The sequence below is a fragment of the Mustela putorius genome, unplaced genomic scaffold (genome assembly GCF_011764305.1).
Source record: "Mustela putorius furo isolate JIRA1106 unplaced genomic scaffold, ASM1176430v1.1 tig00000151_pilon_pilon_pilon, whole genome shotgun sequence".
Lineage (NCBI taxonomy): Eukaryota > Metazoa > Chordata > Mammalia > Carnivora > Mustelidae > Mustela > Mustela putorius.
Window position 1 is genome coordinate 5,173,366 of NW_025421296.1, and position 24,874 is coordinate 5,198,239.

Here is a 24,874-nt window from a genome sequence, read left to right on the forward strand (position 1 = left end):
AAATTTCAAAATACATCCAAAGTCCATTTTGTTGTTGTTGTTCAGCTCCCCAAATGACCAGTCACGGGTTATGTTTAATCACTTTTAAACCATGAGACACTACTTCGTGGCATTCTTCTATAGAAGTCATCCCTCAGTACACTTGAGAGTTTCAAATTCCTCTGGAAGTGAAGACTACCTTCATTTCACTTTTTTACAAGTTCAAATATGAAGAAATTATTGTTACTGACTTAATCCCCAAAGGGAAAAGAATGGAGAAAGAAATTACAGTAATAAAAAGGAGATTTTCCTTTAATCAGCTTCTTATGAAGAACTGTAAAGCGAGCTCCCGGTACAGGATGAAGGTGATCACACCTCCTCGATGGCACAGGACCAGAGAAATATAGGGACAACGATTCCTTCTCCAAGAAATAACGGCCCATTACCATGCTTTCTCCTGGACGAGCCAGTGCATTAGCGCACTGAGTCATGCAAAGGTGCTTAATGGCTCTGAGAGAAGGTGCATCACACCTCGCTGACAGGACTCATTTGCATATACCCCCCCCCCCCCCCCCCCCCCCCGTTAATCCCAACAGGAGGTGTGGATTCAGGGGTCTCCCAGAGCAGAAACCTAGAGATTCTTAGATAAAAGCAGTTCTTTACTAAACTTTATAACCTCATTCCAAATTCCAGTTGTCAGTTAACAGCTTTCAGGATGACATCTTAAATCAAGAAAATGTCACACGTGTACAGTAACTGGCCTAATCTTTTCTGTAAATTGCTGCCTGTGGTTTTCAAAAACATAGTAAATTGCTGGCAATTGACAATGTGTCTCCCCTGCACGGCTAACTTCACTTTTGCACAGTTAACAAATCAGGCTTAAATTATTCATCAGATCACCCAATGTCTAGGCTCTTCTGTCATTGATTAGGGACCGTAGCCTGCCTGCCTTTTATACTGCAGAGAAATTCACACTCCCAACATCTAAGATTAATTGTACACAGGAAATGATAATGCTCTTTGTCTCAGTATCTCAGTTAATGGTGAGCACAACTCACTGCACAACTGGCATTTTTGCTTCCTATGCTGTCCTGAAGCAGGACAGAATATTTTCTCACATTAATACTTAAAATAGCCTCAATACCCCTTTATACTTCCAGTATACTGAGGAAGTGTTTTCTCTATTAATTCCATAATTATAAGGCAGGGAAAAAATGATGAGTTATATGTTACAAACTAAAGCATCAGATGGACGGTTTCGAAATGATGCCATCAAACCATTGTTCATTGTTCTGGAAACAGGGTCAAATCAACTCCCCAGACAGCTCAACCAAATTGAATTTTTGTTGCTAAAATAAATGTGGGGGGAGAATGCTTGTTCTGAAAGGGTGTCCTAATACCATTTTTCTTTTAGGAGCAGACATGGGATTTTTCAAAAAGCATATTTACCCTTCCTTGAAATACTTTTTTTTTTTTTTTAGATTTTATTTATTTATTGGATAGACAGAGATCACAAGTAGGCAGAGAGGCAGGCAGAGAGAGAGGGGGAAGCAGGCTCCCTACTAAGCAGAGGGCCCGATGATGCAGGGCTTGATCCCAGGACCCTGGGATCCTGACAAGATCAAAGGCAGAGGCTCTGAGCCAGCCAGGCGTCCCCTTGAAATACTTTCTGAATCAGTACTGGCTCCAAGCTAAATAGTGCAGTTGTACGGTACAAAGTTCTTGCATTTGAGGAACACATTTGTTCACTTATGCACAGGGAAATTAACTTTAGATCATCCCCAAAGGATTCCCAACATCCTGGCATTTTCTCCTGACTGTGCCTGCCCTGACTGTGGCTGTCCAGGACACTAGTAGTCATGATCTGTAACTTGATAACTGCCTTGTTTAGAGCATGTCCCTATAAGAACAACCTCCCAAAGGGAGTGACCTTGGCTCTGATGCATATAATTCCATGGAATTGTGTCACCAGTATCTGCTGGCCAGAAGAGAGTCTGAGAAAAGAGTGTAGGATGGGGGTGGGTGGATAGATGCAAATTCATTTCAGGAGATTTTTAAGACTCAAAGCATGTTTCTCACCTATGGTATGTCAGTAGCAGCGTCTGTGTTTGCGAAAGGTCAGCTCAGTAGTACTTGTAATGCTGTTTTTCACTGAGTGTGTCCAATCCCCATCCCTTCTTCCTGAGGACACCTCTTCGGATCCTGGTGAAGACTTTACTTATTTATTTATTTATTTCCTGCTCTGTGATTCCGTGCTCTTCTCCCTTCATTATTATAACACTGTTATTGTTATTTTCTTGTTATTGCTCATTTAATGTGTGTCGTTCCTAGGATACAGACGTTTTATGAGGAAAAGAAATGAATATAGTTCCAGTGCCTGGCACAGTGCTTCAAGTTAAGTAAATACAAAGTAAAAATATCTATAGAATTATATGTGATTAGTTAGACATTGTTTTTGGCTGTACCTATCAAGCCCCCAAACACATTTTCTATTATAAAAGAATTCTGGTCATAGGCAGCTCAGGGTAGTATGAAAATCCATAGAGTTACAAGGTTCCCAAGACTCCTTTTTACTTTGTCTTGCATTTTTTTTCTCATTCATGGCTAATGTACTCAGGGTCACTTCCTAGTCCAAGAAGGCTCTCACCACTGTGGTCATAGAATAATGGCCCCCAAATATGTCCATGTCCTAATCCTCACTGCCTATGAATATGGTACCTTCCATGACTAAAGGGCTTTGCAGAAGTGATTGAAGTGAAGGGCCTTGATATGCTGAGATTAACCTGTGTTATCCAGGTGAGCCCAATCTAATCACCTGAGTGCTTAAAATTTGAGAAGTTTTCCCGGCAGTCAGAAATCAGAGAGATGCCAGAATGAGAAGGATTCAAGCTGCCATTGCTGGCACTGACGATGGTGGAGGGCCTCTTTAGAAAAGAGAAGGAAAAGATTCTTCCCTAGATTTTCCAGAAAGGAATACAACCCTGCTGACACCTTGATTTTATTTTATTTTCCTTCATTTTAGTGAGATATAATTGACACATAACACTGTCTGCATTTACAGTGTGCAACATGATAATTTGATAGAAGTATATATTTCAAAATGATTGCCACAATAAATGTAGTTGACATTTATCCCTTCCAATTTTTTTCTTGCGATGAGAATGTTTAAGATCTGTTCTCTTAGCAAATTCAACTATAAAGTATACAGTACTGTCAATCACAGTCATCATATTGTACTTAGCATCCCAGAACTGATTAACTTTCTAACTGAAAGCTTGTAATTATTGACCACCTTCACCTATTTCTCCAACTCGTTAAGCTCCACTTTTGGCAAGCACCATCTCTGTACCTATGAACTCCGTTTTCTTAGACCCCACATACAAGTGAGATCATACAGTATCTTTCTCTGCCTGACTTATTTCCCTTAGCATCATTTATGTCATTAAGGTCCATCTGTGTTGTCACAAATGGCAAGATTTCCTTCCTTTTTATGACTGAATAATATTCCTGTGTGTGTGTGTGTATACATATCAAATACATACAGACATTGATCACATTTTCTTGATCCGTTCATCTGTCAATGGACACATAGATATGTAGGCTGTTTCCATGTCTTGACTGATATAAATAATACTGCAATGAACATGGAGGTGCAGGTATTTCTGTGGGACAGTGATTTCATTTCATTCGGATAATTCCCAGACGTGAAGTTGCCAGATCCTATGGTAGATCTATTTTGAATTTTTTGAGGAACTCCCATACTGTTTTACATAGAAGTTATTTGACATCTTGACTTTAGCCCATTGAGACTCGTAGGATTTCTGACCCACAGAAGAACTGTAAGATTTATATTAAGTGTAAGATTTGTATGCTTTAAGTTACTAAAGCTGGGCCTGTTTCTAAACTGTATGGGTTCCTTAGTGGCCTTTCCAGAAGTTCTTCATAATTCTTCTGCTTCTATCTCAGTGGCCAGAACTTAGACTCTTACAGGGGGAAAGAGATTCATGTTTTTTACCACTTCTGTCTCACAGGAAAGCAGGGTTTTCCCGGACTCTTCATCAAAAGAAGGGGGAATAGAGATAATAGAAAGTAACTGGAAATTTCAGCCACCGTTTGTTTAACAAAAACATAATTAGATGAATATAGTAGAAAACTAGGAAAATGACATAATCTACATAGAAGTTGACCTCCCATTTGGAAATTAATTCAACAATTGGGTATCCTTCCTTTAAATTCTCAGTTCTCTAAATTTCATTCAATTTTTGCCTCTTCCATTTAATTTTAATCTGAGAAACTTGTGCTTTTAAAATTTCTATACTTTTAGTAAATTAAGAACTACTGTTACTCAGATTCCACAACTAAGAGAGCTTGAGTCAAACCAGCTTCCACAAGAACAGACTAGAATTACTTGTTTAATACCCTAATTTTTTTCTTCAACTTCACCTTTCATCTGAATGTGAAATATTCCGTCTGGTTTTTGTAGTAAACTGGAAGATCCCCCCAAAAGCCCACCCTCCGAGGGAGCCCCGAGTGCCAGATGCTTGAACGTGCTTATTGTAGCACAAATGATTCCTGTCAACCCAGCTGGATGGCTATTGCTGCTTGACTTCTGTTATTCCTGAGTCAAGAATCAGGTGGAAGGAGACTAAAGCCGAGAACTTCCAAACGGTGGAAGAGATACAGCCTGATCCCTGATTACCAGACACATTGGGCTTGTTTCTGGTTCCCCTTTCATCCTGTCTTCCTGTGCCTCTGTTCCCTGCTCTGGGCACTTTTTCTCTGTTGTCCTCACTGTCCGTCCTCAGAGAGGACATGGAGAGCTGAAATAGCTCCTGCCTCCGGACTCTTGTCCCCCGGTGGGTGCGCGCTGCAGCCTGGCTCCCAGCCAGCTCTGCTGGCGGGCAGACATGACTTACAAGGACCTTTGTACTAAAGGGCCGGTCGTTACAAAGACTTCTGAATGATTCTGTTAGCGCTCCCTGCACCAAGAGAAAGCAAAACAGACCTCCTTTCCTACCTGTCATCTTTGCCAGTAATCTCCTGACCAATCATTTTTTTCACATCTTCTCCTATATATCTGGTTTGATTTTCTTATTGTTCTCATCATCCTGCATTCTCAAGCTCGTCCCTTCTGAGCCAGGGATCCAGAACGTGTGTGCCACAGCAGCTGGTGGGACCACACTGGGCTTCCCGGCGGCTGCCATGACAGATCTATGTACAAATACTTTTAGGGCCATTTGAGTTCAAGCTCCCAATCAGTCTGAGGCATCAGGCCCACACTTCCTCATACCATTCACAGCACAAGAGAAACTCTCTGTGCAAAGAGAACTTCTTAGATATTACCACTGCTACCTGTGACGGTCCCCCGCCCCAGGTCACATAGGAGAATTTGATACAAAGCATGTAAATGATTTGTGATTGCCTTCATCTGAGAGTAGTGTTGAGTAATTGTTATCACAGGCTCCTTTGTTTGTACGGGGTCCTTGAGCTTAAGGTTCGTTAGTCGTAATCTGGCCCTGTGGTGTTTTATTTTATAAAACTACTTCATGATATAGGCTGCTATTCTGGTTTTAAAAAGTAAATAAAAATAAATAAATAAATAAATAAATAGTAAATAAATGCAACCAATCAAGCTCTCTTTTTAATCTTGTGAACACTGGAAATGTCACCTGAAATTCTTCATCACCAGGCTTGTACTCTGAATTGACGTTTCATAAAAAAAGATTGTGTCTTCAAAACAAACTAATTAACATCACAGCAAGAAATCCCAAAACCGTAATGGCATTTACTCATGTTCTATTCACTCTACACATTGTTCTAAAATGGTCTTATGTTCAACTGACTGCATCAAAAATTCTGCAGTAGCTACTTTAAATTGTCTTTAAAAACATAGCAAAGCATTTGAATATAAGCTATAAAAATGTGGTCTCTGTAGCAACAAAGTTTTCTTAAAGATCATGCTTACATGGAAATTCAGCAGGCATGGTCAACTCAGAATGCCTTAATTTATATAACCCGTGGCTTAACAAATTACAGATATTAGAATAATTAAAGGTTTATTAAAAATAAAGATCATTGGGGCACCTGGGTGGCTGAGTGGGTTAAAGCCTCTGCCTTCGGCTCAGGGCATGATCCCAGGGTCCTGGGATCGAGCCCCGTATCAGGCTCTCTGGTCAGCAGGGAGCCTGCCTCCCCCTCAACCCCCGCCTGCCTCTCTGCCTACTTGTGATCTCCGTCTGTCAAATAAATAAATAAAATCTTAAAAAAATAAAAATAAAGATCATTTAGGGGCGTCTGGGTGGCTCAGGTCATGATCCTGGGGTCCTGGGCTAGAGCCTCCTTTAGGCTCTCTGCTCAGCTGGGAATCTACTTCTCTCTGCACACCCCCATCATGCTCTCTCTCCCTATCTCTCAAATGAATAAATAAAATAATTTAAAAATGAATGTCATTCAAGGAGAATTTTATTTATTTAATTTTAAGGAGAATTCGACATATTCGAAGCCACTAGTAACAGCTGGAAAGACTAAGGCCAGCATGATGTCAGAATCCACCAGAATCCACAGCAGCTATAAGATGGTGAAGTAAGCAGTTGACTACTTCCTGTCTCCTCTCCCAGAGGAGTGGAGACACAAGAAGGGAGAAGAGAGGGGTATGTGAAGGCCTTAAGGATGGACAGCTCTAGTGAGGCCACCACAGATTTGAATCAGACAGGAGACTAGTGTTTAATGACCAAATCTACCACAGAATCTATATACCAGGTAATAAGGATTGGAAATAGGGTTTGAGCCAAAATAGTTGAGATTCCCTTCACTCTAAAAGAAATAAAACTATTTTATAATTATAATCCAATGAGTTGAGACAATAAACGCTATACAGGTACCACGTTTACCTTTCTTTCAAAGTTGACTTCAGGCATATGTTCATTATAAGAATATGAATAAACTACAAAATTTTTTTTAAAAAGCACTTCTGTGTAGTTTTCCAATTCTTTTTTCCTGTATCCTTATTCAATACAGTTATTCTAGTCATATAGCCAACAAAACTACTGTTAATCTCACATCCATCTGCTTTTATGGGGGAAAAAAACACAACCTCTTTGAACCGCTACAGAAGGGCATAAGATTATCACACAAAATTCTGATTAAAAACTCCTGACACCACCCACCCCGCAACCTCTATTAAGAAGCACGCTTCAGTTTCTATAGGTCATTGGACTATAACGTAGGGGCAAATGATATTTGTAGAGCAAATGTTTTCAAAAACTTTGCATTTGATGAAATTTATGAAAAATAAAGTACTAAGTTTAAACTAGGTTATGATTTTCTTTATATAGAAAAGAAGCTACAGGGGAAAACAATGATCTTCCTACACAAAGAGGGACCCTGAAGATTCTGTTTTAAGAAGTTGTGTTCACTTAGATCCACGCCAAAAGAAAAAGTATAGTTTAAGTCTTTTAGTATAAGAAATGCATAACTGTTTATGCTGCTTTCCTTTTTAAAAAAAAATAATTGTATTATTTTGGGGAGAAAAAAGGGTTTAGATATAAAAGGCGAATGGTACACAAGGAACCAAACATAAAGATAAACATTTGCAAGTCTTTGGGTCTTCTGTCAATTTAATGCCTGGAAGCAGATTGTGATGGCTCTTCCTTTATGAATCCTTAATAACTGGGTAGATATCCTCCACCACTTCCATCTTCCCCAGTCAATAGCACAGACAAAAACATTCTGTCTGGATAGCAGGATAAGTATATAACAATATATTAACTCAGTTCCTGAAATTGTTATTCTAGGGAGCTGAAAGAATTTATGCATTTTCCCAGTGTCTCATTGATACAGATATGACATTTACTTCACGATAGAGTTAATAGGATACCATTCTTGAGGTTCCAAATTTAGGCATAGTTTTGCTGGGTTTCTAGGATGCTCCTGTATCATTTGCTGCTACATGATTCTCAAATAAAGATATTTTGTGCCCTTAGCTTCACCCCTCTGTAAACATCATATTTCAAGATTCCTTTTGAAAAATGGCCACGTAGGAAGAAATCACGAAAAGGAAAAGATAAACCCAAGTTTAACATTCATTGCTAGATTCAGTAAGTTGCATTTATTTAAATAAAATAGAAATATACTATACATCATTGATTTAGTTTGAAACTGTCATCTGAATAAGAATTCTTTGAGACAAAAATATTTAGTCCGTTTGTAAGAAATAATTGATAGACTGTAGACAGTGGAAGGAAACTGAAGTTCTATTTCCTAAGCAATTGCTCCTGTACAAAACTGAATTGACTCTAAAAGTTTTCTACTTGAAAGTGCCAGTCCAAAGCCACAGTTAGTGGAAGAAGCCAACCTTGAAGGAAAATGAATCTTGAGTAAGAGAGAATTTTTTCAGTAAGTACAGAGAAACAATTCACAGTAGGTAATAAGAATGAGCCTTGAAAAGAAAAATTATCTCATTGATCTTGCCTGGCTGCTCAGGGAAAATATTCAACTGAAGAATCTCACAAGAGAAGAGGACGCTTCTGTATGAAATGGTGATAATTTAAGTCCAAAAAACCAAAATAACAACAACAACAGAAACCCCCAAAAACCAGAGAGTGCTATTATTGCCACTAGGGAAATGGCTTAAAAGTTCCTTAAGAATCAAAATACCTACAAATCAGGTCCCAATGGAAAAAGTCCAGTTGTTAAAACATGATATAGAGGGGAAAAAATGAAGGTAGGTTTCCTTTTGAGTGAAGACAATGCAAAGCACCTATGTCTCTTCCCCACCCTTGTTTATAAGTTTTGAAAGGCCCCTGACCAAAGCAGATGATTAGTAAGATCTTCATGGAACCTGTTGACATTCATTTTTCTGTCTAAATTACGCTCGTGCACATTCTGAATTCTAGAAAATGGGACACACTCAAAATTCTCTAGGATAGCAACATGTAAGCTCTGCTCACCTTTTGAGAAAAAGAGGTTAGAAGAAATATTAGCTGAAAGTTGGTACACGTCAGAGTAAGCAGGAGCATGGCATAAGACATTAGCTTCAATTTCTTTGGAATTAAAAAGAAAGTACAACCTGGTTCTTAACATAACTTATTTCGCAGTCTCTTTAAATGTAGCAAATGAGTTGAGTTTTCATATTTACATTCTGAATGTATTCCTAGGGAGGAAAAAATGATTTCAAGTCTTGCAACCTCCGAAGAAGTAGCAATAACTTATTAATTGTGCCCTGGGTGATCTTAAACTGTGGCAGAAAAACAGCCTTAGAGACTTCCAAAGATGCATAAAGTTCTCCTAAGGGGAACAGTAGGGACACCGGGAGAATCTAGCTGCAGAAGTATTTCAAAAAAAGCCATTTACATGTTGAAGGAAAGGATTTAATTAATAGTGTTACAGCTGTGAAGTTAATATGCAGATCGGAGGTCCTATCACAAGGGACTGTTACATATTTTTTAAACAAGTCACTCAGTCCTACATTTTTTCCTGTTACAGCATTTGCATAGTAATAAATATACGTCCCGAAGGCTTCGGGATGAGAATCATGATGTCTGTTAATTTCTTCAATAATAATAAAGATGATGATGTTGATGGCAATTATGAGAAACGCTATTTACCGAAACCTCACTCTTTGCCAACCAAGATCCTTTCTAAGTCCTTTATATGCATTATCTTATTTAATACTTTCAACACTTCAGTAAAATTATTTCTGCGGTTTTCCTCAAAGGAAACAGAGACTCCAGGAGATTATGTAAATGCAGACCCATAATTATCGCTGATCCCACCACACATGTACACCTTCCTCAAAAACAATCCAGCAATTTCCTTCAAGTTCTGGAAGATCTGAGGAGAATCAGGACCCTCAAAACCAGTGACAAACACATGATGCACAGCTGATTGGCAGACGAGCTAAAAAGGAGAAAAATATCTGGATGTTGGGATCAAGAATCCCCATGGAGGTGGGGGGGCGCCTGGGTGGCTCAGTCATTAAGCATCTGCCTTAAGCTCAGGAAATGATCCCGGGATTCTGGGCTCGAGCCCCGCATTGGGCTCCCAGCTCAGTGGGAAACCTGCTTCTCCTTCTCCCATTCCCCTGCTTGTGTTCCCTCTCTCACTGCCTCTCTCTCTCTGTTGAATAAAAAATAAAGTCTTAAAAAGAGAAAAAAGAATCCCTATAAGAGCCCAAATGTAGAATTGTCCATGCCCACAACAGTGGGCACTAACAGTTAATAAAAATGGTTACGCAGTTCCTATCACCGGAATAACACTGAGAAGAGATAGGGTGGAAATCAATCGGAATCCAGTTTTGGGGAAAAGATCTGTTATTTTAGAATGGATATTTTAGGCAAACAACCAGGCCAAAGGAGACTTCTTTTCGTCTATTCAAGTGGGTAATGCCAAGAAATGCCTTCACAAACTAGCAAGAAATAGCTCTAAAAAAGTACATCCCAGCATATATGGAGAAGGAATTTCTTATAAAAACTGCAGACCAGTCTGGAAAGGTTGCAGAGGGGCTTGGGTTTTTCAAATGTCCTTAACTCGGTTCAAGTTTTCAGAATAGATTTCCTAAACTGAAACTGAGGCTCAACTGTGGCTAACCAGGGAAGTGTTCCCAGCCTTTGAGGCAGTTACTAGAAGGAGAACAACAGAAAATCTTTGGAGTCATCTATCCTTTTAATGACCTAGAATAGTTGGTTAATTGCCTAATGGTATTTGAGTGCGTGATGACATGAGAGACTGGGCCTAGTATATCCGTCGTGTTTAACCTCGCCCCCAAAGAAATGAGAAAGAGAAAAACCCTTAACAGGCATATTGATATTAGAAAGGCAGTTACAAAAAGCAATTTGCTGAAGTTACCTTGCACAGCGGAGGGAAAACAGACTGGTATGGAACAAAGACTGCTATTACCTTCTTACCACTTGCGAGGGTTGTTTTGAAGATCACCTGAGTCACCATAAATGATGGGCTTAGAACAATCCTTCATACCCCACAAGAGTTGATTACCACTACCATGTATCGGCAAACTGGTCCCGTTTTTCTCTCTCACCAAGACTTAACGAGGTTAAATGATTTGCCTAAGGGCCTGTGGTTAATAAGTCCTAAAGACAAGATTTGAGAGAGACTTAGGATTTGAAGTTCAGTTTCCTCTGAGCGTACCATGTTACCAATTCCACAGGATCAGTTTCTTCTGGTCTAATATTTTACCAGAAAATTTGGTTTATATGGAAGAAAATAGAAGAGAATTACTACCCCATACAGTAATGATTTAAAATGACCATTCAAATTACAAGTTATAAAATGCCATGGTTTGAAAAATGCTATGCTTAACTTATTATTCACATTTATTATATTCACAAAATTTGCATTTTAAAATTACTTTATAACCTGCACGTTACAGAAGATAGCAAGGCACTGATTTAAGTACTTTTTTCTGTCTTAAAAATTAGAGATAGAATGTGATTAATAGCACAAATATTAAAGGTAGGTACTTGTGCATTCGTAAAAAAGTCAGTATTAGCAATGTCATTTTTGGCTCCCAGAAACATTTGCCAATGTGAGAAAATGATGACAAGTTCTAATTATAAAGTTATTATAGTGTAGAATCAAGAGTAACCAACTCGGGAGGTTCTGGAGAAAATCTTTCAGGGAGTTTTGCTGCTTAGAGGAATCAAAAACTCTTTGTTACTCTAGTGGACTTCAGTGGAGCCTTACAATTCTGAGTCTGAGCTGGCCTATGCAAATTTCTAAGATCTAAAGCTGCAAATGCTTGTAGGAGACCATTATGTTACACAGACATTTTCAGACGATCATACAATAGAGTAAGTGAGCAGACACAGAGTCGATAACGAGAAATCTAAAAAAAGAAACAAAACAAAACACAACAACAAAAAAACTACAGCTTTCTTATTCTTCTTGTAATTATACTGTTCCATTTCTTCTCTATGATTTCTGCAAATAAAAATTGTGCTGGTTTAAGAGGAAAATGTATGAGACACCCAGCTAGAAACTTTACTCAAGATGCTTTTACATTGGGATGGCCATCAAAAGCTGGTTTTGCAGGAGTCACCGTGAAAATTGTGTGCTCTGCTGACACTAGTCATAGACAGACAGAAATGAGGCTGGTAACATGTTGCATCAAAACAGCTCTCTTCGTCTGAGCAGAATTTCAAGATGCACTTAGTTGTTAGTCAAGTGACCTTCCAACTACACGTATAAGGCTTTCATCCTTTGTCACACTTTTTTTTTCAGAATTCGTATTGAAGCAAAGATAGCGACTTGTTATTCATATTGATTATATTAACATTTTCATTAATCCCCATTTCCACTTTAAATTATAGGAATGCTCGAAACCATTTTTCACTTAATATTTGGGACTGTTGTCATTGTAACATGAAGCCTCTTTAAGCGGGACACGAGGATACACTAAAAGCTGAGTTTCAGTACAGCTTAATAAACCACCATAATGCCAGTTTTGAAATTTTGAAATCCCATTAAATTAACACTCTCCCAAGATCATTCTTTTCTGATCAGTATCCAAACTTATTTTCGATTAGTATTACATTTCTAGAGTTACTTAGATTACTCTCTCTTTCTCTCTCTCTCTCTCTCCACACACACACACACACACACACACACACACACACGGACACACACACACACACACTCTATACACACACATACATATAGTCATAATAATTATTTATTAGTGTACTCTTTTTAAAGTGTACTTTAAAAGCATGATAAACTTACCTTAGAGAGTCCACCTACTTCCAAATAAAAGCAGATAATGAACACATTCCAGGTGACCCAGAGGGCAGTCCATACTGTGTACTAGAAAGAAAGGGGGTAAGGGGGAGAAAGAGTTGAAAAAAATGTAGAGATGGAAGTCATGTATACTAAATAAATCAATAATAAAAATGTCAATAAGTGTAAGTCTTCTGGGAAGAAGCAGGGTGCATTCAGAAAAGAGTGCTCCTTATGAGGTCCCCTAAGATCTAGAAATTAAAAATCCAATAGTTTCTTCGGCTTTCAGTAGATGCCAATAAAGCTAGATTTATTTTTAAAGTGCTTTGCTGGCTTGCAGATAAAGTTAAATCCAAGTGCTGACTTGATTTCTGTTTTCTGAGTATTAGCTTTTCCAGGGAATACAATTATGCAAATTTTTGTGAGTTATTTGTCTATCTTTTAGTTATAATATTAACCTGTCAAGTTTTTAGGAATGTTAGTCAAAACCCGGCACTTCCATATCTCTGAAAAGACCATGTTTGAAAATAGATGTTTGGAGTAAAATTAACAAACTTCCCTATTGAACAATTTTAGTATGAGTGGAGTGGGTATGTCTCCAAAGCGATCATGTAAAATATTTTTTCAAAATATGCAAAAATTAAGAAATGGGATGAAGGATGACCAAACAAATGAGAAATTTCCATAATGGGTTTATACCTTCCAGTCACATCCAACAGACTCTAAACATGATTGCCTTACTGATTAATTGGTTTTATTAGCATAATATGTCTTAGGAAATGCCTTTCCTGAGAATATTGGTCAGTCTGAATTAAGGTAGCCTTGGATCAAAACTCATCTGTGGAGAAGGTCTTAGGGCACAATACACCCAATCACGGTTGAAGAAACTGAGATGTACAACTGACATACGGGCTAGCTTGGATGACTGAGGATGGAATTCACTCTGGAAATGTAATACAATGGTTTTCTTATTCATTTTACTGTACCACAAAAATCTATAAATCCTTAATTCCTTAAACAGACATACTAATTAAATTGCTGCTTTTAGCGGTGATTTTAATCATCACATGCTATTGTTAAATTAAAATAATTATTGAAATCATTTCGTTAGCTTATTCTGTGCTGTCTCAAATATAAAATTACGAATTTTAAACATTGTGTAAAATGCCACGTTCCTATCGGAAACCTTATCAAAAGCTTTTAACTATTCATAAAATTTAATTTACGTTTTGTATCTTTCTGTCATTTATGATTTTTAAAAGGCTTTCAAAATAATCTCATGTAGGTGCAAAGTTTTATAAGTGGTTACCTTTGATGTCACATCATCTTTTGTGAAGGGGGTTTTACTTTTGTTATGTTATGAATAATAATAATAAATAATAATAATATTAATTATTATATAATTATTATTATATAATTATATATTATATAATATTATATTATTATATAATTATATTATATATAATTATATTATATATTATATTATAAATATTATATTATAAATAATAATATTAATTATTATTATTATTATTATTATTATGAGTTAAGGTTCCAAAATCACTGGAAATTTAAAGAAGTTGGCAAGTAAGTTAACACAAATTAAAATATACAGTGAGGTTTTTGGTATTTGTAGATATTGTTGATGCTGCCAGTATTTTCTGTTAGTAAAGTCTTCTGATGTGAATGAGGTTAGACAGTTTTTAAAATGTGCCAAGTGCCTTGAAATACACTTTTATAAGTCACAAAATGTTCCTATGAATAGTGAAAATAGCTAATCTTCATCCTCAACTTTTTGCAAACTGATCAAGTCACAATAACCACAACAAATTTTAAAGCTGTTGCTAATCGGTATCTGACATTTTTCCTTCTAAATTAATCTCATTACGAGTCCATCAGAATGAGAGAACAGTGCAGACTGCTAAGTCATGAGAAAAAAAGCCAATGATAAAGGTTAAGTAAAGACATAAAAAAAAGTAAGACTAACATAAGGAAATAAATAAAAGTAATTGCAAAGCTATATGATTATTAATTATTAGGACAGAGAACTTAGACGTTTAAGTATTCTTTTAAAAAAGATAATCCACTCATGGTTTTAACAAATACATGATAAAATAAATCTGTTTAAAAATCACTGCACTGACTCAGTGACTGAAGTGATTCATGCCACTTGTGAACCTTCAAAGATAAAATTATCAGGCTGAGTAGATTCCAAATGTCAGCTGCTAATTCCTAACAATAACATGAGCTATTATTCTGCTGCTTTCTATGTTCTTGGTACTGTGTTAAGCACTTTCTATGTTCCTGGGACTGTGCTAAGTACTTGATATTGATCAGGTTATTCAGCCATCACTCTAAATCAAGCAAGAGAGAAATCATTTGATCACCTACTTAGTGTCATAGCTGGAAGAGGAGCTCTAACGTTCTGACTTCAGAGCTGAGATCCTTAAGTATGACGTGATAGGTTTCATTTTAAAAGATCTTAGGCACAGGACCATGGAACAATTTAGAAGTACTACTTCACCAAATTTTGCAACTCATCAAGTGACCAATTCACCAAATTGTCAGTTTTTAAAAAATTAGTTTCATTTATATAATTCTGCAGCTGGTGATGTACTTGAATAACAATTTATTTTGCACTTGGCAACTAATGTGTTTTGCATGATATAAACATGCTTTTAAAAGCCATACTGTAAGCTTCTTTCTTATGATATTGGTTTGTTCACAACAAAAAGTATTTGTATGAATGAGTTTTGGACAGTTATGACACGAAAACGATATATGTCAGCCTGCACTGGAGACACAAGCCTCTACATAGAGATATAGGGAAAGCGATATAAACACATCCATAGGCATTTACCTATACAGGAAGTATTAAGACAACATATGTATTCTTTTTCTTAAAGATTTATTTATTTATGAGAGAGAGAGAGAACGTGAGCAAGTAGGGGGAGGGGCAGATGGAAAGAATCTTCAAGTAGACTCCTCGCTGAGTGCAGAGCCAGACATGGGGCTCTATCCAATGACCCATGAGGTCATGACCTGAGCTGCATCCAAGAGTCGGACATTCAACCCACTGAGCCATGCAGGCACCCAATATATGTATTCTTTTTGACATGGGTTATTTTATTTATAATTCAACTGAAATAAGAATTAAAAAGGAAATGACTCCATTTTTAAGAAATACCTTCTGGTTATCATGGAGCATGCTTATATGCTCATATATCCAGATACATATACTTGCAGTATAGAAAACAACTTCCCAATATATATAAAAAATTACTCTGTATAATTATCTAGCTACCTATTTATTTGTTGTACTTTGCCTATGTTCAGTACACATATTTTAAATCCTAATTTACATAAATAAAGCCTAGAAGAAACAAAAAATGTCCATGTGTTTTAAGTAGCTTCCTGAATATTTCATGGTTTTACAAAGATAGTTCAGTGTTTTTTTAAGGGAAATGAATTTTGGAAGTCTTGCAGTCTATTTCTTCCTCATTGAGCAATTAGTCTATAACATGAATTATTTTTACTTCCTGAGCTTGTTTTCCAATTACCAGAAAGAACATTTTTTCATTTATTCACATGTGCATCAATCAGATACAGTATTATGCACAATATGTTAGACTTGGGATTTTAAAAAGTAGGTTTCTTGCTCACTCATTGTTCTAACAGTTTCTGGATTTTAGTATTCATTTCCAGAAGAACTTGAGAGTAATGTGCTGTCCCCTTCATTTTAATTGCTCCAAAAGCAGAGTGAAAGCAAAAAAAGATATATTGAACAGTTCAGTCATTTACCAAGCACTTTGTGTTCGGTTATGTTAAGCAAGTCACATACATTACATAATATAATTCTTAAAGACAATCTGAATCAGGTTTTTACATATGAGGTTAATTATGGGACAAATAAAGTAAATTAATGTCCCAAGACTTCACACCCAATATTTGGTGGAGGGGATATAATATAGGACCAATAAATGGAAAATGGACACTTTTTTAATTTTATTTTTTCAGTGTTCCAAGATTCATTGTTCATGCACCACACCCAGTGCTCCATGCAATTCGTGCCCTCCTTAATACCCACCACCAGGCTCACCCAACCCCCTACCTCCAACCCTGTAAAACCCTCGGTTTGTTTCTCAGAGTCCACAGTCTCTCATGATTCGTCTCTCCTTAACTGTCATGCTGAGTAGTAGCTCAGGAAGGAGGTTTATGATGACATAGCAGGGAATTTTCCCCATAACAATTCAAATTACACAAGTTCTTGTTTGCACCTGAGCTTTCTGCATAAAAGTGCCAATAACTAAACTGTGGACCTAGCAAATTAATTTGGCTTTCTTTCTAATTTTTTAAAAGCAGTTTTGAATTAATTTCCAAAGTTGGTATTTATACAAAAATAATTTAATTAGCTAATGCTTTTGCATTTAAATTAATTTAAAACTGCCTAATTCAATTACTGCCCATGAAATAACAGATTTAAATAATCCTAAGGTAGAATCTCATTTTGGGATGTCTATGTAAGATTTTAAAATATTTGATATAGGAATAAACAGACAGGAAGAAACAGTTGTTTCCAGAACAGTACTTTATGTTTTCTGCTTCATTTTGTCTATAGTGAAAGAAACACCAAAGATGTATTCAAACCCTACAACTGACCTTGGTATTCACTAAATAGACATCTATGTAGATAGGTAGATGGATAGATAGATATCTCATACCTTGCACCTATGCTAAAATAAATTTCAATCAGTAAAAAGTACCATATGACAAAGTTGTTTTGGTGTTCTAAAAGTAAATATAACAATAACAAACTGCATCTTATCTGTAGTGATACAGATATCCAGTGCTAACTGGATAGTGATACTATCCAGAGTGGAATTACTATTCTTTTGTTTTGTGATTGGCTGCATTTTTCTAATAGTCTTTGCTATAGGACCTCCTCAAATACAGTGGCAGGAGTCCACAACACTCTATTGCTTTAAAAAAAAAAAAAAGAATAGTAAGTCAGCTAATGGTAGGTGAAGGCAGAGCAGCACATATCACATATCATGTAAATCCTCAGTTGAGCTCAAATTGAGATAAAAAAGACAGTAAGGCCAGTTTCTCTAATTGAACTCTTGTAGGTATGTTCTGAGATAAGAAATCACTGTCCAGTCCATTCTATAACGTAATCTCATCCAATAGACTTTAATTCATTTATTCCTTGTTTATTCAAGTATAAGTATTTTTAAAGCCCCATGCATACCAGGAGAGACCTAGAATACAGCAACAGGTAGGAGCAGTGAGCCTGCCAGCAGGACACGGGTGAATGGAGCGAGACAGGAGAGAAGCGAGGGTTACTGCTGTGCAGAGAGCTAGTGTGGAAGGTGTCACCAGGATCCACGGGAGTGGATGTTACCCTGGAGTGGGGTGCTCGGCAAGGCTCCTAAGAGGTGACCATTCAGTGGAAGCAATAAGAGTTTTCCAAGAGGGCAAGGAGAATAGGGCATTCCAGGCCCAAAGTACAGTGTATGCAAACAGAGGAGGCAAGGAAACAGCATGTGGTCTTTAGAAAACACAATAGCTGCTATGAGGTAGGGAAGTGGGGAGGGCAGAAGAGGTAAGCAAAGGAGCAGTTTTTATGAGCTTTGATTTTCCATGCTAAGAAGTCAGAAGTTTGCCAATAGACACTGTAGAGGTTGTTCTGAGTGGTCCTTTACCATAGCCATTTTCATAAAGGTGATTAATTCTTTAAATTCAGCTGTGGTAAACCCTGTTTGTTGTCAGAAATGGCAGTAACTTACCATATGAATTTCAGTGCTCCAAAACGACTCTTAATTTGGAAATGGATTACGTTTAACGGATGATGGTTTCAGCCAACAAAGGACGCTGATACTAAGAATACTGCAGGTGAATTGGAGAGAAAATCTCCTTCAATCAAAAAGCTCTCTCCCTGCTCAGTGAAACTTCAGTATGAATTTCTTCTGATCCAAGACTCCTCTCATTGCCACTGAAAAGCTGGTGCTTCCCGAGGCACCTCTTGATTAACATGGCATATGCCATATTTGTTTTCTGACTTTTTCATACTAGAGTTAATCCCTGGCCACCAGTGGTAGATTCAAACCAAAGCATTCATGGAAACAACTCAGGAATGAGCTGCCCGTGGTGTGAAGAAGGTAACATGGCCTAGCCATCCTCCCAATAACAACTTGATCTTCCCATAAAAGGGACACTTTGTGAACAGATTTCCCATGCTTGTGGATTAAGGATTCTTCAACCATTTCTCCCAAATGGACAATTTATACCCATGTTAGAACAAGAGGCAATCTGGAATCCCATACAGGTGACAACATTCTGTGATCAGCTGAGGTGGCAGGGCAGGATCCTTTTCAATATCAAAATTTATACCATGATGCTACCATATCATCTGGAATCTGGTGGCTAAATGTAATATAATAATCATGATAAATCAACTTCAAGAACCTGACAGTACACATCCAGTTCTGCCACTTAACTACCTGGCCTCCTGAGGTTGGTCACTTAACATTTCCTTGTCTGTAAAATTAGGAATGCTGACACATACCCATGGGTATTTGTGAGAATTAAATCCAACAGCATCTTTGGTGTGGAGGGCTTTCCCACCAACTCATTGCTTTCTGGGATATGTTCTGTCCTGGGATACGTTCTTAAGTAAGATAGCAAACAAACAAACAAAAGGTAGAAATCTGATTGGCATCCACATTAAAAGAGAAATTCAACATGAGTAAAACCATGGATAGTTTTTCTAATAGATTTTTACTGAAGACACTTAAAGATCTAAATCCTCCTCCTCTTATGCCCAAGAGGGAAAAGGGAGAGGGGGAAGAAAAGAAAAGACACCAGAGAACGAAGTGACACCAGTTCTATCATGAATGAACTCTGAATGGATAAACAACTACATGGGGAAAACAATAAACGAGTATTTACTGAGCATCCAGTACGTTCCATGTTCTCAAAGAACACTGCCTAGTGGGAGGACATAAGTGTGAACCAATTATAAAACATGCTCAAGACATAGGACAAGAGTGATTAACTACTGATCAACCCAAACAATCCTTGCGTAGAACGAAGGAAGTGTGCTCCAGTCCCTGGAGGACCGCAGGGCTATAAGGGCGAGAGGCTGGAGAAGCGGGTAGAAGCAGGACGCAGGACGTGGAAGTGTACAAACTCTCAGCCCTGCCACCCTTCTCATGGCCCTTTCACAATCTTTTCATCACCTCCTGAGACCCCGGGTCTGTATTTGATCACCAGCATAGCCCACACTTAACACAATGCCAAACACATGGCAGAAACTTGATAAATAGTATTTGAATGAATACGTTAATGAAGAAAAGGAGGAAGAAAGTTAATAAAGAAGGGAGGTAGATGCACCTGGCTGGCTTAGTCGGAAGAGCGTGCAACTTGATCCCGGGGTCATGAGTTTGAGCCCCATATAGGATGTAAAGTTAACTTAAGTAAATAATTTTTTTTTTTTTTTTTTTTTTTTTTTAAAGGGAGGGTAGGAAGGGGCGAGGAAGGAAAGGAGGGAGAGAGAACGGACTACCTGTGAGATCCATGCTCGGTCAGGTCAGCCAAGGATATTCTTAGATTTATCTTGCTAAGAGCTAGTGAAGTGTTTTAAGCCCATGATTTAGGGAAAATGCAAAGGGCATACTGGAAGGTAGGAAGGCTGAAAGCAGGCAAGAAGTCCAGTTCCCGGAAAGAAAAGGCAGAAGCCTCAACAGTAGCTGTGTGAGAGTGCGTGGAGCTAGTATGTGGAGAGTACTACCAACAGGACCAGGTAATGGCCCTAATGTGCGCCAACAGCTTCATTACAGAGAGGTAACTGGCTTTCCAGCTCCCTGGCATTTGGGGCTTCCGCGGAACACCAAAATCATAAAATATAAAGTCTGCGGTGAGTAAAAGTGCTGTGTTTACAGTAACAAACTAGAAAACAGAATCCAGTATGATAGTTTGCTATTACGCATTTTGAAGTGTTTTATGCTACAAATCCAAGTGCATGAGAAACCGTTCTAGCAGATTATACATGCCTTAGCAGAGGCTGGCTTTCTGAGAAGAAGAGTAAGGCAGAAATTGTTCAGTCCCCGCAGCTGGCTGGGTGATACCAAACTCTCTTAACACCCGGGCAGCCAATTTGAGTTCAGAGTCGCTGTGGGTCACTTCAGTGATGTGGGGAAAGATACAAAAAACCAGTTGGAGATTCGAAATAGAGAACTAACGTATTCACAGAAAAATGCATGGCTTTATTCTTTCCATAGTTGTGCCTGGATTAAATCGAAATTGAAAGAGGGCATATGTTTAAGTCTAGGGTTTTATTCTAGTGAGGCAATGTCACCGCATTGCAAGAAAATACTAATTCTTCTGAACATGGTATATATATTTAGGCTTAATAAGTATTTTAGGTATGTTATTCTTAGTTACAATCACTTATATAGGCTTAATTCTCAGAACTTTACACATGTAGCCTAAAACACTGCCTTCTTTTTAGAAAACAAATTACTGTGAATAACTCCCATTTAATTGTGGAACACAGTATACATGTCATTAAACTGTCCTGCAATGGAGAGTGTGCTGACCATGTTTGGTGTAGTTAGAGTATGGAATTAACATTTCAAATTTATCTTAACAAAATGGAGACAAGTTCAATGATATAAAGTATGAAATACATTAGGGATGAGTACTAAATAACCTTCAGTACAAGCATTTGTAATGCCCTAAATCATTTAAAATTAAGTTATATTACTGTTATCCGTAAATAGTTATGGTTATGAAGGTTTGCTTTTTAGTGACATACATCATGGAAATGGTAGTTAACGTACATTTATGTCTCATCATGACATCTGCACCACAGCCAGACCTCCTACTCTATCCAAACCTTGTTTTGATTTTCCTCATGAAACTTGAATTCACTGTTACATGCTGTCTTGATCTATGTGTCTCGTGTTCACACTCATGTTGCTTTGATCTCACTGTAAGCATTCACTGAGTCATTTTCCCACAGATTAGCATCTCCAAACAGAATTCAATACCTAAAGGCTTGAACAACAATGCCACATCATATCCAAGGGAATAACTTAACGATATTTCATTAACGTCCATTTAGTAGTTTTGTAGCACTTATTGCAAGATACAGGATAAAAATAAAACTTACCACCACAATATATCGAGGTCTGTACTGAATAGTTCCAAACAAACCCAATATGACGACTATTATATGTAGAAAATTTCCAAGAATTGGTGCCCACTGGAAGCCAAGGAAGTCAAAAATTTGCCTCTCCAAGGCTGAGAGCTGAAATAAAAAAAAGAAAGTCCATTAGCATCTAATCCAAGCATTGTCACACCATTTTAATATTTATTTCATGCCTAGAGAAAGCTGCCTAGTCAATTTCAATCACACTCATGGACATCATCATCACTAGAGTTGTGACACCCATTTCATGTACTATTTTATGCAACTTCTCTCAGAAAATATGCTAAGATAACTTTGAGGTTATAAAGTACAAAGAGATTTTAAACCTATCCAGAGAACTTGACATATGCTCCTTAAATCATTTTCTCAGTAGAAAATTCAGAAAGATATTTTAGAGTATCATATTCTATGATATAAGTTCATCCATTTAAAAAATATATATATATTTTTTAATTTGAGAGAGAGAGAGAGAGAGTTCAGGTGTGCTCGTGCGGGAGGGGGAGAGCAGAGGGAGAAGCAGACTCTTCTTCTGCTTCTCTCACTCAAGAGGGATCTTGAGGGATCCAGACGTGGGACTCAATCCCAGGCTCTTAGATCATGACTTGAGCCAAAGGCAGCCACTTAACTAACTGAAACACCAAGACACCCTGAGTTCATAATTTCTCAAAAGATTTTATTTATTTATTTATTTATTTGAGAGAGAGAGAGAGAGAGTGCGGGCACCCAGAAGAAGGGGGGAGGGCAGCGGGGGAGGGACAACAGACTTCATACTGAGCAAGGAGCCTGATGTGACTTGATCCCAGGGTCCTGATGAAGGCAAATGTTAATTGACTGAGCCACACAGGCGCCCACCTAGTTCATCGTTTTTTTTTTTTAATAAAATGATTGGCTTAATATAGCACACTTGGAACAATAACTACAGGCTTGAATGCTAGAAGTGGTATGATTTTGGAAAACAAGCAAACAAAAAAACAAAATAAAACCCAAATCTCCCACTCATCCCTGCCTTCTTGTAAGAAATATAGATTACCAAATGTATTTGGTTTCTTTGCTTTCATTAGTCCATCATGGATGATAATGACTAACCACTTTTTCATAATGAAGCTTAGTGATTTATTTAGTTCTGGACTCATAACTCCCATGTAAAACTAAGTTAAATAATTCTTTTGGATCATATTTTATTGAGATCATATATGAGAATTCATCCTAGATTAGGCAAAATCCATTTTGAATCGAGAATTAAAAATTACGGGACCATTACAATTGTAGACATGCCACAGTTTATTACATTTGCATTATATACAATTACATTTTAATCAATTATACACTGTATTAAAACTTACACTTAAATAATTTGTGTATGATTGATGAAACAGAAGAATTTCATATAGTTCAGTGAATGTCAAAAATATCATTATCCTATTAAAATAATATTTATTGTATTGGATATCTAAAAATTTTATAGTTCCACCTGCTGTATTTGGACACTAATTTTATACCTTTCAGGCATTTTTCTAAATTTACTTTGATAAAATAGTAATTCTAATAAAATGGTCCAACAAATAGCTATGTTGATGGCACTAGAAACTGCAGGTTTGAAATGAAAATGGTACCCTAGGTATTTTTCTAGTTAGGTGGCAGGTGTATGCCTGAATAGCTTTAATTTCCATGGACATAAAGAAATGTCCTCCATCCAGAAAGCTGAATTTACCTTGGTTAAAATTCACCTTCAGCAAGCTGTGGAGGAGAAGAGAAATGAGCAAATGCCTAAAGACAACCACACCAGAACCACATTCATTTCATGGGCATTTCCTGATCATCAAGTGATCTGTCACCATCCCCTGCTCACACAAATGAGAGGATGCACAGAAATGGCTAAAACGCGAAATAATCAGAGGAAGGTATGAAGCAGCACCATGTTTTCAATCCCGTTTGTCTGTTCGTGACTCTAATTAGTTCCCTGGAACCTTCCCCTAAAAATGTAGCATTTTATTTATTGGCCCATCAGCGATGTAAATATGCAGTTTTTTATGTCCAAACAGGATGGATGTGCTCAGATAAAAAAGAAAGCCTGAAGAGCAGCTGCAGGCAATTTATTCTGAAAAGCAACCCTATTTTAAAGCTGTCGCGCATCACAAAAACCTTTAAAGTGAACTTTTCAAACAGAGAAAAATCCATTTTCTTTTCTGTCAGAAGATGCATGGACAGCATTCTCTTTTATGATATTAAAGAAAACACACATAATGAAAGAGAAGCTGAATTAACACCACTTATTAGAAAATTTGCTTTCTTTCTTGAAGACAGTATATCTATTAAGTTTGTTCTCTGATAACTTACTTAAAAATGGATTCAGGTGGCTTGAAATAAGAGCACAACTGAAAGGTCAGAACAAGTCTAAACAGGGCGGGGATCATATCGAGAATTAAAAGAAAGGCAGCTTTAACGACTATTAGAGCCAAGAAGAGTAGGTTTCTGTAGTTGACCCTGAACAACACGGGTTTGAACTGCACGGGTTCTTAGATGAGAATTTTTTTATAAGTACAGGATGGCACTGTAAGTGTATTTTCTTTTACGATTTTCTTAGTAACATTTTCTTTTCTCTAGCTTACATTATAAGAATACAATATATAATATGCAAAATATACAAAATATGTGTTAATTGACTGTTTTCATTATTGTAAGCCTTCCAGTCAACAGTAGGCTATTGGCAGTTAAATTGTGGGGGAGTCGAGAGTTATATTTGGATTTTCAACTGTGAGAGGGGTTGGTGTTCCTAACCCTCCTGTTGTTCAAGAGTCAACTCTGCTGTATTTAAAAAAGTCAACTAACAACAAAAAGTCCATCCAAAGTAAACAAACCACCATTGCATTTTTTTTACTTGATTATTTGATCTAATTTCCATGTTAAGTTATTTTGTCATTTAGCTTATAGGCAAAGATCTTCTCTCTAAATGTC

General features: G+C 37.3%; 1 protein-coding gene across 2 annotated transcripts in view; it reads right to left on the reverse strand.

Moving 5' to 3' along the window:
* The window catches only part of NKAIN3 (sodium/potassium transporting ATPase interacting 3), a 610,689-nt gene that overhangs the window by 251,856 nt on the left and 333,959 nt on the right, over positions 1-24,874 (reverse strand). For both annotated transcript variants that reach the window (XM_013046102.2, XM_045075743.1), the window contains exons 2-3: positions 21,881-22,018; positions 12,718-12,798 (exon numbers count right to left, since the gene is read on the reverse strand). In XM_013046102.2, coding sequence (XP_012901556.1) covers positions 12,718-12,798; positions 21,881-22,018 — 219 coding nt within the window. The remainder of the gene's footprint in view (positions 1-12,717; positions 12,799-21,880; positions 22,019-24,874) is intronic.